This window comes from Salvelinus alpinus, chromosome 1 (genome assembly GCF_045679555.1).
Source record: "Salvelinus alpinus chromosome 1, SLU_Salpinus.1, whole genome shotgun sequence".
Classification (NCBI taxonomy): domain Eukaryota; kingdom Metazoa; phylum Chordata; class Actinopteri; order Salmoniformes; family Salmonidae; genus Salvelinus; species Salvelinus alpinus.
In genome coordinates, this window is record NC_092086.1 from 31,501,254 (window position 1) to 31,515,507 (window position 14,254).

General features: G+C 44.1%; 2 protein-coding genes across 2 annotated transcripts in view; one reads left to right on the forward strand and one right to left on the reverse strand.

Annotated features, from left to right (window-relative positions):
* Positions 1–2,607, reverse strand: part of cyth3b (cytohesin 3b) — a 44,033-nt gene extending 41,426 nt beyond the window's left edge. The window contains exon 1 of the mRNA XM_071396579.1: positions 2,214–2,607. Coding sequence (XP_071252680.1) covers positions 2,214–2,232 — 19 coding nt within the window. The 5' untranslated portion in view covers positions 2,233–2,607. The remainder of the gene's footprint in view (positions 1–2,213) is intronic.
* rac1b (Rac family small GTPase 1b) overlaps positions 1–14,254 on the forward strand; it is a 140,623-nt gene that overhangs the window by 113,901 nt on the left and 12,468 nt on the right. The gene's annotated exons all lie outside the window — the stretch shown is intronic.

Consider the following 14,254-nt stretch of genomic DNA (forward strand, 5'->3'; position numbering starts at 1 on the left):
CAACACACACACACACACACACACACACACACACACACACACACACACACACACACACACACACACACACACACACACACACACACACACACACACACACACACACACACACACATCCCCTCCAACACATACACACACATCCCCTCCAACAAACACACACACACACACACACACACACACACACACACACACACACACACACACACACACACACACACACACACACACACACACACACACACACACACACACACACACATCCCCTCCAACACATACACACACATCCCCTCCAACACACATACACACACATCCCCTCCACCACTCACACACACAGAGATCCCCTCCATCACACACACACACACACACACACACACACACACACACACACACACACACACACACACACACACACACACACACACACACACACACACACACACACACACACACACATACACACACACACACACATACACACACATCCCCTCCACACACACACACACACACACACACACACACACACACACACACACACACACACACACACACACACACACACACACACACATCCCCTCCAACACATACACACACATCCCCTCCAACACACATACACACACATCCCCTCCACCACTCACACACACAGAGATCCCCTCCATCACACACACACACACACACACACACACACATACACATACACATACACCACACATCCCCTCCACACACACACACACACACACACACACACACACACACACACACACATCCCCCCCAACACATACACACACATCCCCTCCAACAAACACACACACACACACACACACACACACACACACACACACACACACACACACACACACACACACACACACACACACACACACACACACACACACACACGACACCCTCACACACACACACCATCCATCCATCCATCCATCCATCTCTCTCTCTCTCTCTCTCTCTCTCTCTCTCTCTCTCTCTCTCTCTCTCTCTCTCTCTGTTAGGGAAGACTGCCGTGAGGGAGAGGGGGAACAGGGATAGGATGGAACGGAGGGGGGGGGTCGATTTTCCTCTCTCGGCTGTCTAACTGTCAATTATCTCTGGTTGGCATCACAGGACCATACAATATGTCTGTCTGTGATGTCTGTCTGTGGTGTGTGTCTGTCAGTGCTGCTGCTGACGTCTCCCACCCACCACTGGAGGGGAAGCACTTTGATAGCAGCACAAGGAGGGCTCTGTACCCTCTTCCCTCGTTCCACTCTGCCACAGTGAATAACATACATCACATAGCTCTGGACTAAACAGTAAAGGGGCCTAGCAACAGCTGTAGATCAGTGTTTTCTCAAAAGGTGGGTCGGGACTGTAGTTGGGATTAGGGCCAGGAGTTTTTCCAGGACTTTTCTGTCTCAAATAGAGATATCCAAATACTGAGCCGATTGTGCTTATGTCCACACACTCACACACACACACACACACACAAAGCATCTAGTCGTGGAACTGAGCCAAAGAGAGCACTCTTCAATTCGTCATAACTTTATATATCACTGAGCAATGCTTGAATTAGCCTTCCCTACATATGGAATGACCTGTTGAGCTTGCCTGGAATGAGTGTGTAACTGACCTGGTGACTTAAAGTCTTAATAATAAGCCAAGGGAGTATGCGTTCTGCATTCAGCCTCGTGACAGTGATGTATTCATACAGGCATCATGCCTATCCGCTGGAGTGTGACAGTCCTGTTTGTTCTTATTTACGCAGAATATAGGTCAATCCATATCCCTCCATCCTGCATTAGCACGCTACACATCCACTGTGTGTGATGACTGATGGTTCTGTTTCAGATGACTTCTCATGGAACCATGAAACATGCTCATTACTGGGTCGCTGTACCATACACGAGTGAGGGTGAACGTGTCAATGTAGAGGGATAAAGGTTCACATTCTAAATGCCTTCTATTTATTTTCGTATTCTTTCTTCTTTTATTATTTTCTAACGTCATCCTTAAATCTATTGTTACATATAACAGACAGATTATAGTATTATTATTATTATTATTATGTAAAATATCACAATACCAAATACGGTGTTAACCTGATTGTTGTCATTAAACCGGCCTTGGGTCCTGCTGTAGCCTACCCAAAATGATCCTAGTGTACACAACCACACATCGACACATGAAAGATAAACATGCGTGTGAATGGGATGTAACGTTACCTTGATTGTCTTCGTCCATGGCTGAAGGGGAAAATGCAAAGGTCCAAAAAACCAAGTAAGATCGCTGAAACTTGTTGTATGAATATGGGGTAAATTATTGAAATGCGCGTTTTAATTTGTAGGGTGCATTTGCAGACAGGTTGACCACAGAAGCCGCGTCTTGTTATGGGGAATATTATTTTCTTGCCATCAATGCTGGAATCACGAGGCAATCCGCTTGGATATCGTCATCAGTGTAGCCTATTTCAGATGGAACTGAATCGGCGACGTCTTTTTTCTACAGTGATCGGTTGCATATTATCCGGCAGATACACCTTCACTCCACTAGCATCGGGAGAGTAGGCTATCCCATCCGAGCTCCACGACTCCGCTTCTCCACTAGACAGACAGGCAGCTTTCACTGTACGTCATCATTATCTGTCCCGCCCTGTGGAGCAACGACTACAAACCTGCCCTCATGTGACTGTACTGTACAAAGGCTGTACTGTATTGTAATCTGTGAGGGAATTATTCAATCATATCCCCAGATCAGTGACGAGGTAAAGCATGTATAATATAGGCCTACATATTAAATCATATCTCCAGATCAGTGACGAGGTCAAGCATGTATAATATAGGCCTACATATTAAATCATATCCCCAGATCAGTGACGAGGTAAAGCATGTATAATATAGGCCTACATATTAAATCATATCCCCAGATCAGTGACGAGGTAAAGCATGTATAATATAGGCCTACATATTAAATCATATCCCCAGATCAGTGACGAGGTAAAGCATGTATAATATAGTCCTACATATTAAATCATATCCCCAGATCAGTGACGAGGTCAAGCATGTATAATATAGGCCTACATATTAAATCATGTCTCAATGTTGCTGTCCTACGGTCACTGCATCTGGTTTCTTTCATTGACAAAGAAAATATACTCATTGTGTGTGTGTGTGTGTGTGTGTGTGTGTGTGTGTGTGTGTGTGTGTGTGTGTGTGTGTGTGTGTGTGTGTGCGTGCGTGCGTGCGTGCGTGCGTGCGTGCGTGCGTGCGTGCGTGCGTGCGTGCGTGTGTGTGTGTGCTGACGATTTTAGAAACTAGACTATTATATCATATTATCCTCTCCAATGTAGGCTATACTGCAGGATCTCTGCTTGGTCCAGTAATAAAGATACAGAAAATAAGGATGCCACTATGAGACAGGGAATGGTACTGGTAGTGAATCTGATTCCAAGCCCAGAACAAACACAAGCAGTGGGAACCAGCCAGTGTGTAGGCCAATAGCAGGGAAAAGGCACACACACACACACACACACACTCTGCGGCTGTGTTTCTACAACACACACGGTTTCAATTATCGCATTCCTGCCTCTTCAGAGAAAGAAGGGGGTCTCTCTTCCTGTACACATTACTCCAGGGGTCAATAATGAAAAGATGTTTTAATGTATTCATTCATTCTTTCATTTGTTTATTCATTGATGTGTCTTACAAAAATGTTCCAGAATTGAATGCTTCTTCTTATACAGAGAGACAATTGCGAAGACAAACCCCTATGTAGGCTATCTCTATAAACGGAAACGTATGGAGTGTGAAGCATCCAGCGGATTTTCCTATAGTCTACATAGTGTAGTTTATGTTTGAACAACATGTGAAACACAAAGGAATACATGCAATTGTGTGTGAATATTCCTCACATCACAGACTCCACCATTCCACTTTGAGTGGTTCTAGAAGTCCTCTGCAGTCTAAACATTACATCAGCATGACACTACTGGGATATTATGACAACCAAACCCAGAACCAGAACTAGCTCAATCCAGAATCCAGCAAGTCATCCTTAATTCAACTGATATATACGCTCTTTGAAAAAAGGTGCTATCTACAACCTAAAAGGGTTCTTTGGCTGTCCCCATAGGAGAACCCTTTGAAGAACCGTTGTTGATTCCAGGTAGAACATTTCTGGTTCGAAGTTGAACCGTTTTGGGTTCCTGGAAATAAATAGGGTTTTAGTTGGAACTAAAAAGGGTTATCCAATGGGGACAGCCGAGAACCCTTTTGGAAGAGTCTACACAACGTTTTGAGCAACATACTCTTTGTCACCTTTGACTTATTTCTGTGGTTGTTTGTTTTTCTCCAGCTCTTGTGTTAAGTTGACATCCATCAACACTCTATTTTCAACCTTTAACGCCACAGCAACTGAAACTGGAGCCACTGGGCTTAGAACTATAGTATAAACAGGGCCCTGAAGTTCCACCTGGATAACCGCACAACGCCTGGAGGCTACCAGGTAGACCTGAGGGCTGGTGGGAATGTAAACCATGGTCCAGTGGCTACACATCCAGACGTTGTTTGCTTTTTCTGCATTCGGACCTTCTGCGTACCCTGTGATGATCTAGACATGTGTTTTAATAGGAACATAATGCTGGGGGATCATGTCACTTAGCTTGGAGAAAGGAGAAGAAAGAGGGGGGGTGGGTCCTGGGAGAGTTGGGAAACGTGTGTGTTCCTGTGTTTAATAGGAGTTTAGGGGAATGATTTGAAAAAAAGGGAGCGCAAAGGGAGATGGGGGACTTTTGGAAGTGGGGGCTCCCAACCAGGCTCTCAGTTTGGTGTGCGTGTGTTTGTGTGTGTGTGTGTGTGGGGGGGGCAGGTTTGCCCCTGTTTGGGGCCCAGATGTCCAATCCAGTCCAGGAAACTCTGTGTTTTCTTAGTTTTCCCCCCCTTTCTCCATTTTCCACCGAGCGAGACCAGTAGTTTTACGTAGGTGGCATGATTTGAATATTTTCTGTGCTACAGAAAATAGGCCAAATGCATGATCTTAGTCAGCTTCTGTCATTGGTTAGCATGCTGTAGTTATTGAAGCAGAGCATGGTGAATTGGTGGAATTTTATATTCTCCATCAATTACAACTTATAGTAAATGTGGCGTAAATGTTTCTCTCCATCTCGGTCTTTCTGTCTTACCATATCCTTCACTCTTTCTCTTTTTCGGGCTACCTTTCTTTCTTCATCCACTCCTACCCTCTCTGCCCCCTGTCTTTCTCCCTCTCTCTCACCCTTTTTTTGCTCACTCTTTCTCTCCATCTCCCTCTCTCAGGTTGTGTTCCTCTCTGGCTGACTACCAGGGCTATCTCTCTCTCTCTCTCTCTCTCTCTCTCTCTCTCTCTCTCTCTCTCTCTCTCTCTCTCTCTCTCTCTCTCTCTCTCTCTCTCTCTCTCTCTCTCTCTCTCTCTCTCTCTCTCTCTCTCTCTCTCTCTCTCTCAGTGTGCCGCTGATGGCGGTTGCCGTATGCCCCGAGGGTGCCCATGGCACTGCATCTGGCAGATTACGCTCTCCCTCATGTCAGACGAGATGGCTGGGGCGCCTGGCGCTCCTGACCGACTTCACGTGACCTGATTGAACAGTCAGAGAAACAACACGACTTCATATGCTCCAGTCTCCACGGTAACACCAGGGGGCAGGTTAGTGGTTACCTCCCCCTTCAGCCGCCAACTCCCTAACTGTCGAACGACCCCCACACCCACATTACCCCCAAAACCCATTCACCTCATAATCCAGTCAGGCGGCAGCTGCATTACATACAGTATAGCTGTACAGTAGCATCACACTGGCTTTCTATGGGGATTGTAGGGCAACACTTTTCAGTATTTATATAAACCCAGAATATATGATTTATAAAGCAAATGGGTGCATTGGTATAGTATTTGGGATGTTTGAGAACACACCACCAGTTGGACCAAGAATTCTGAAAGAGTCTTCACTGTAGGGGGTGCTGATAGCTGTCCTGGTTCACACATGTACCAGTGTGTAGTGTGAAAGAGTGGAAAGACTGAGAAGGTCTTCACTGTATAAGTCAGATTGAGATGTAATCCACAGTGTATAGACACATACTGTATATCCTAAATCTATATCATATCCATTTGACTGATCAGAGAGTAACCAAACTACACGTCTTACACCAAACTGACCATAAGTCAGTGACGGAGTAGCTTCCTTTACATTGGAGAATGGAAGAAGGTCTTTCAGGAGGTCTGATACTCTCCTCGTTGGTCAGGGTTTCAATTGGCTTGGGGGTGCCCTAAAAATAGCAGTCTAGAACAATATCAATATCCTTTCATGCTTGGAGATGCCCTAATTTATTTTGGGAGTGTCCATTATACTCTCATGATTTGACCCGACACAGGGTCCGAGCAACACAATTGATGGACAGCAGTAGAACAGGTTGGTATGTTGTATTAGAGTGTTTCGATTGTGTAAATTTCTATGCTGACCTCACAGAGGGAATTTCCATGAAAATGAACTATAAAGTTATCAAGTCAAGGGTTTCCATCATAACTAGGTTGATGATTCTCCTTCTTCATATATGCTATAACTTGTGGGCATAGACTGAGACAAGGGATATGGGTGGGGGATGGTGATGGTGGTGATGGGAGATTTTGGTGGGGGATGGTGATGGTGGTGATGGGGGATATGGGTGGGGGATGGTGATGGTGATGGGGGATATGGGTGGGGGATGGTGATGGTGGTGATGGGGGATATGGGTGGGGGATGGTGATGGTGATGGTGATGATGGGGGATATGGGTGGGGGATGGCGATGGTGGTGATGGGGGATATGGGTGGGGGATGGTGATGGTGATGGTGGTGATGGGGCGACTTCCTATCTTGTAAGTGGGGCGAGGGGAGTTCAGATACTCACTCCCAAATTAACCTTCAGCCACAACCCCTACATGCTTCATGTATATTTGACAAGACTGGATAGGTATACTTATTGTCATTGTAAATAAGAATTTGTTCTTAACTGACTTGCCTAGTTAAATAAAGGTTAAATCAAACATTTATCAATAAAAATCTTGCCATATATTTACTATGGTAATACTGTAGCTTCATCTTGTCATATATTTACTATGGTAATACTGTAGCGTTATCTTGCCATATATTTACTATGGTAATACTGTAGTGTTATCTTGCCATATATTTACTATGGTAATACTGTAGCTTCATCTTGCTATATATTTACTATGGTAATACTGTAGCGTTATCTTGCCATATATTTACTATGGTAATACTGTAGCTTCATCTTGCCATATATTTACTATGGTAATACTGTAGCGTTATCTTGCCGTATGAGGGGTATACTACAAAGCAAGAGCATTGACTTAGCCAGCTTACTTGCCTTTATATTCTGGAGATACATTTTTTTTTGGGGGGGGGATAACCTTGAAATGGGCATGGTCTAACTGACTCAACAACCCAAAAAACACATCTAATTTTAGATTTCTTAATGAACCAGAAATCATTAGTAATTTCTGGTTGTTTATCAAAGGTAGCCGTGTAACTCATTGATCCTGATTTGTAGTATACCTCTCCGATTGGCTAGGTGGAATTGCCACTATATTGTTTACTCCTATCCAATAGGTGGTAGGGGCGAGGGGTCAATCTGGATTCTCCATTCGCCATGAGTCTCTATTCACCAAGCTGATCCTCAACACGGGGGCACCTCAGGGGTGCGTGCTCAGTCCCCTCCTGTACTCCCTGTTCACTCATGACTGCACGGCCAGGCACGATTTCAACACCATCATTAAGCTTGCCGATGACACAACAGTGGTAGGCCTGATCACCGACAACGACGAGACAGCTTATAGGGAGGAGGTCAGAGACCTCGACGTGTGGTGCCAGGACAACAACCTCTCCCTCAACGTAATCAAGACAAAGGAGACGATTGTGGACTACAGGAAATGGAGGACCGAGCACGCCCCCATTCTCATCGATGGGGCTGTAGTGAAGCAGGTTGAGAGCTTCAAGTTTCTTGGTGTCCACATCACCAACAAACTAATATGGTCCAAGCACACAAAGACAGTCATGATGAGGGCACGACAACACCTATTCCCCCTCAGGAGACTGTAAAGATTTGGCATGGGTCCTCAGATCCTCAAAAGGTTCTACAGCTGCCTCGAGAGCATCCTGACTGGTTGCATCACTGCCTGGTACGGAAACTACAGAATGTAGTGCGAATGGCCCAGTACATCACTGGGGCCAAGCTTCCTGCCATCCAGGACCTCTATACCAAGCGGTGTCAGAGGAGGGCCCTAAACATTGTCAAAGACTCCAGCTACCCTAGTCATAGACTGTTCTCTCTGCTACCACATGGCAAGCAGTACCAGAGCCCCAAGTCTAGGTCCAAGAGGCTTCTAAACAGCTTCTACCCCCAAGCCATAAGATTCATGAACATCTAATCAAATAGCTACCCAGACTATTTGCATTGCCCCCCCCCCCCCCCCCCCTTTTACACTGCTGCTACTCTGTTATTATTTATGCATAGTCACTTTAATAACTCTACCTACATGTACATATTACCTCAATTACCTTGACTAACCGATGCCTCCGCACAATGACTCTGTACCGGTACCCCCTGTATATAGCCTCGCTATTGTTATTTTACTGCTGCTCTTTAATTATTTGTAATTTTGATTTCTTATTCGTATTTTTATTTTGTATTTTTTAAACTGCATTGTTGGTTAGCGCTTGTAAGTAAGCATTTCACTGTAAGGTCTACCTGTTGTATTCGGCGCATGTGACAAATAAAATTTGATTTGATTTGATTAATACCCCTTAAACCACAGGCTAGACTACCCAACTGAGGTAGGAGTTGAGGGGAGTGGAGGAGAGGGGGGTCTGGTTTGGGCCTGGCAGGGGGATAGGGTGACAGATACTTCCTTCCTTGTGGGGGGTGAAAGGGGATTGGGGGCGGGGGCGGGGGCGGGGGCGGGGGTCAGTCCATGGGTAGCAAGAAGGAAGGGAATCCAAGGGGGGGCAGGGGGGAAAGTGACTTAACAAAGGCCACAGGAAGCTCTGTGTGGCAGGACTTCCTCTTTATGCGTTGTTGCTATCCGACTCCAATCTCTTTCCACTTCTTTTCCAGCCATGGATCTCATCTGTGAAATTCAAGGGCCCAAATGAGTCCCATGGTCTCTGTTGTTACTCTGTCTGGGTCTGGTTGGTCTGGAGGTATACAAAGACAGCACCGTGTCCAGGAACCAGAAACGTGTCAGTAAGTAAACCAGGTTCCTCTCATTGGTTATGTAACTACTGTAAAGTAGGTGTCAACGACTGCCTCCAAACACCTCTGGAATTTCCTCTTAATATTTATCTTCTCGTAATGCAGAATGCTGCTGTCTACCAGTTGTACCTGCTGTATGTGTTCATGAACACAACGTATTGACAAATAGATATTTATACAGATGATCAGCCTGATTTAATGAGTTTTATTTGGACAATCTATCTATCTATAATGTTGTTGGTTCTCTACGCATGCTGTGTGTCAAAAATCAGCCAATCTTTGGCATCTAAACCATATCAGTCCTAATCAGGAAAGTAGCTCAAGGGGCATCAGCTCCGTGGCAGAGTATTTGACTAACGGAAAAAGGATATTACTATCATATGAAACAATAGTGTGATAGGTATACAAACACATTTAGATGAACTATGATCCCTCTAAAACCAATATACCTGTTGTGGGGGTATATTGGAACAAAAGCCAAAAATCTGCAACATTGAATGCATTATGTTGGTGCAGTTTTTCATGAGTAGACTTCTGAGTGAGCCAAACATTTACAGTGTTTGTCACAGTCAAATGATGTGTACTACTAATAAATCAGCTGTGTCATTATTGACAGCCATATTACCTTTTACAATATTGCATCATTCAACACTTCAGCTATGGGCTCAATTTAGGGACTATAGAAACAGAAACACACAAACGCATGATGAAACACATGATTTAAAAAAAAAACTCAAATGTAATACTAATACACACACTGAGAAGATTGAAATGCTCTTTTGTGCTTATGGCCCATTTTAATTCCAACATGTTGGCAGGAGTAGAGATAACATCACCAATCTCTCTCTCTCTCTCTCTCACACACACACACACAAACACACACACACACACACACACACACACACACACACACACACACACACACACACACACACACACACACACACACACACACACACACACACACACACACACACACACACACATACAACACACACACACACACACACACACACACACACACACACACACACACACACACACAACTTTAATTCAGTTGCGAGGTCAGGTTACATGCAAAGTACCTGTCACCTGTTCTCATCCTTGCTCGTACTTTGCACACTTTGCATGAACAAGTGTACATGCAAAAAGCAGGTATTTTTTGCTTAACCATCAAGTGGACCCATATACTGTAACCAGCCTTGGTGCCAACGCACGGGCATGTTCAGCAGGAAACCGTTGTGGAGCATTTAAGATAGAAATGTCATGAATAGAGATTGCTTATTCTAATCTACATGGTTGCTCTACATAATATTTATTTTCCACAATGCTGTGGCCTGCTCTGCTGAACGCAGCCAGCAGTACAGTCATTCTACTGCCTCAAACAACATCAGTAATCTCATACTCATATCATTATTACCAATTCTCAACGTCCAATCCGGAAAGATCATGTGCAATCACAGTTTTTTACTAATGCATTTGAGATTACATGAACTGGATTCATGTTTGATTACATTTAGAATGGCTAATCCATTTTCCATGCATGGTGAACTTGGAATAGTAATGTAGGACTGTATCCTTTACAAATGCACATGAGAGTGAGTGAGTGACTGCCACTCTTGTTGATGATGTAGTAGTGTCCCTACAAGAAACTGACATATTTGAGGTGTTTTGTTAAGTAAACCAACAACAATGTCAGATTGTGATGTGAGGAAATACAGCTCAGAGCTATACATGATTCTGACCTCTTAAAGACAGAGGCTTCCTATTATCAGCTTTCCCCCCTTCCCTTCACAAAGGGTATGAATACTTCCGCAAATAAAGCATTTCTGTTTTTTATTTGTAATACATTTGCAAAAATGTATAAAAGCCTGCTTTCGTGTTGTCATTATGGGGTATTGTGTATTTTAGAATCAGGCTGTAACGTAACAAAATACTTTCCGAATGCACCCCACCTACAGTCTACACCTACAGTCTACACCTACAGTCTACACCTACAGTCTACACCTACAGTCTGCACCTACAGTCTACACCTACAGTCTACACCTACAGTCTACACCTACTGTCTACACCTACAGTCTACACCTACAGTCTACACCTACTGTCTACAGCTACAGTCTACACCTACTGTCTACACCTACAGTCTACACCTACAGTCTACACCTACAGTCTGCACCTACAGTCTACACCGACAGTCTACACCTACTGTCTACACCTACAGTCTACACCTACTGTCTACACCTACAGTCTACACCTACAGTCTACACCTACAGTCTACACCTATAGTCTGCACCTACAGTCTACACCTACAGTCTACACCTACAGTCTGCACCTACAGTCTGCACCTGCAGTCTGCACCTACAGTCTACACCTACAGTCTACACCTACAGTCTACACCTACAGCAAGTTCACAGTACAAAATACATCATTATCACATCCAAACAAAGTTCATTATCACCCTGTATTAAGCACATGGAAAGCAGCATATGGACACACTCAGATACGCATGCACGGACGCACATGCCCCAATGCACACAGACTATGCACCTGTGTGACCATGTATGAACAAACACACACACACCACTCTGTAGCAGAATTATCACTCAGACACACACACACACATCATCATCAGGTCATCAGGCCAAATCACACAGAGAAGTAGCCTAAAGCTCACATCCTTGTTGTTATAGAACACATAGGACTTGCCTGGTTGCTATAGGACTTGCTTAGTTAAATAAAATAAATAAAAATATAAGCCAGAGGCTAAATAGACTATCTTCATGTTGCATCCTCCATGTTTCTGAGTGTAGCCTGTATACCAATGGTGGTAGACTGGATTTGAGGGGAAAGATAAATCTACTTATTTTTTTATTTTTTATTTAATTGAACCTTTATTTAACTAGGCAAGTCAGTTAAGAACGAATAATTTTTTACAATAACAGCCTACCAAAGGGCAAAAGGCCTCCTGCGGGGACAGGGGGATTAAAAATACAAATATAGGATAAAACACACATCACGACAAGAGAGACACCACAACACTACATAAAGAGAGACCTAAGACAACAACATAGCATGGCAGCAACACATGACAACACAGCATGGTAGCAATACAACACGACAACAACATGGTAGAAACACAACATGGTAGCAGCACAACACATGGAACAAACATTATTGGGCACAGACAACAGCCCAAAGGCAAGAAGGTAGAGACAACAATACATTACGCGAAACAGCCACAACTGTCAGTAAGAGTGTCCATGATTGAGTCTTCGAATGAAGAGATAAAACTGTCCAGTTTGAGTGTTTGTTGCAGCTCGTTCCAGTCGCTAGCTGCAGCGAACTGAAAAGAGGAGCAACCCAGGGATGTGTTTACTTTGGGTACCTTTAACAGAATATGACTGGCAGAACGGGTGTTGTATGTGGAGGATGAAGGCTGCAGTAGATATCTCAAATAGGGGGGAGTGAGTCCTAAGAGGGTTTTATAAATAAGCATCAAGCAGTGAATCTTGCGACGGGTATACAGAGATGACCAGTTTACAGAGGAGTATAGAGTGCAGTGATGTGTCCTATAAGGAGCATTGGTGGCAAATCTGTTGACCGAATGGTACATCTAGAACATCTAGCTGCTCGAGAGCACCCTTACCCCAATGTATAAATTACGTCTCTGTAATCTATCATGGGTAGGATGGTCATCTGAATCAGGGTTAGTTTGGCAGCTGGGGTGAAAGAGCAGCGATTACGATAGAGGAAACCAAGTCTAGATTTAACCTTAGCCTGCAGCTTTGATATGTGCTGAGAGAAGGACAGTGTACTGTCTAGCCATACTGCCAAGTACTTGTATGAGGTGACTACCTCAAGCTCTAAACCCTCAGAGGTAGTAATCACACCCAGTGGGGAGAGAGGCATTCTTCTTACCAAACCACATGACCTTTGTTTTGGAGGTGTTCAGACCAAGTTTAAGGGCAGAGAAAGCTTGTTGGACACTCCGGGGAGTAGCCAGCTGAGTATAAGACTGTATCATCTGCATATAAATGAATGAGAGAGCTTCCTACTGCCTGAGCTATGTTGCTGATGTAAATTGAGAAGAGCGTGGGACCTAGGATCGAGCTTTGGGGTACTCCCTTGGTGACAGGCAGCGGCTGAGACAGCAGATATTCTAACTTAATACACTGCACTCTTTGAGAGAGGTAGTTAACAAACCAGGCCAAAGACCCCTCAGAGACACCAATACTCCTTATCCGGCCCACAAGAATGGAATGGTCTACTGTATCAAAAGCTTTGGCCAAGTCAATAAAAATAGCAGCACAACATTACTTAGAATCAAGGGAAATGGTGACATCATTTAGGACCTTTAAGGTTGCAGTGACACATCCATAACCTGAGGGGAAACCAGATTGCATACCAGAGAGAATACTATAGATATCAAGAAAGCCAGTCAGTTGATTGATAAACAGGGCAAAATAGAAATTGGCCTATAACAGTTAGGATCAGCTTGATCCACTCACTCTCTCTCCCATTCTGTTTCTGTCAGTCCTTTATGTTAACCCTATTATTAAAATATTTTCATGTGGCAAATCCCAGAGAAATGAATAATCCATGTTCTTTTCCAAAGAGGAGGTGGAGGGTTCGGGGTTGCCACATAGATAATTATAAAGCAGTTGCCTTAGCAACCTTATGGTTTTTACATGTGCCTGCCATTGAAATACTTGGTCGGAAGTTTTCGTCCGGGTACAGTTTGCACTGTGCGAGGTATCAACATTTTGCAGATCTACAAATCCAGAGTGCAAGCCATAGCAAAGGAAAGTGCCAAGTTAGCCGACTAAACTCAACTCCATGATTTACGATGGAGTTGGCAGACTGTGTGGGCGGACTGGAGTGCCAACATTTTTATAAAAACGACTGATTTCAGCACACAACAATGTCGTGTGTATTTGCGGGCTATTCTTTGGGTGCTGAAATCAGTCGGGGGTTTTTTACAAACAAAATCACT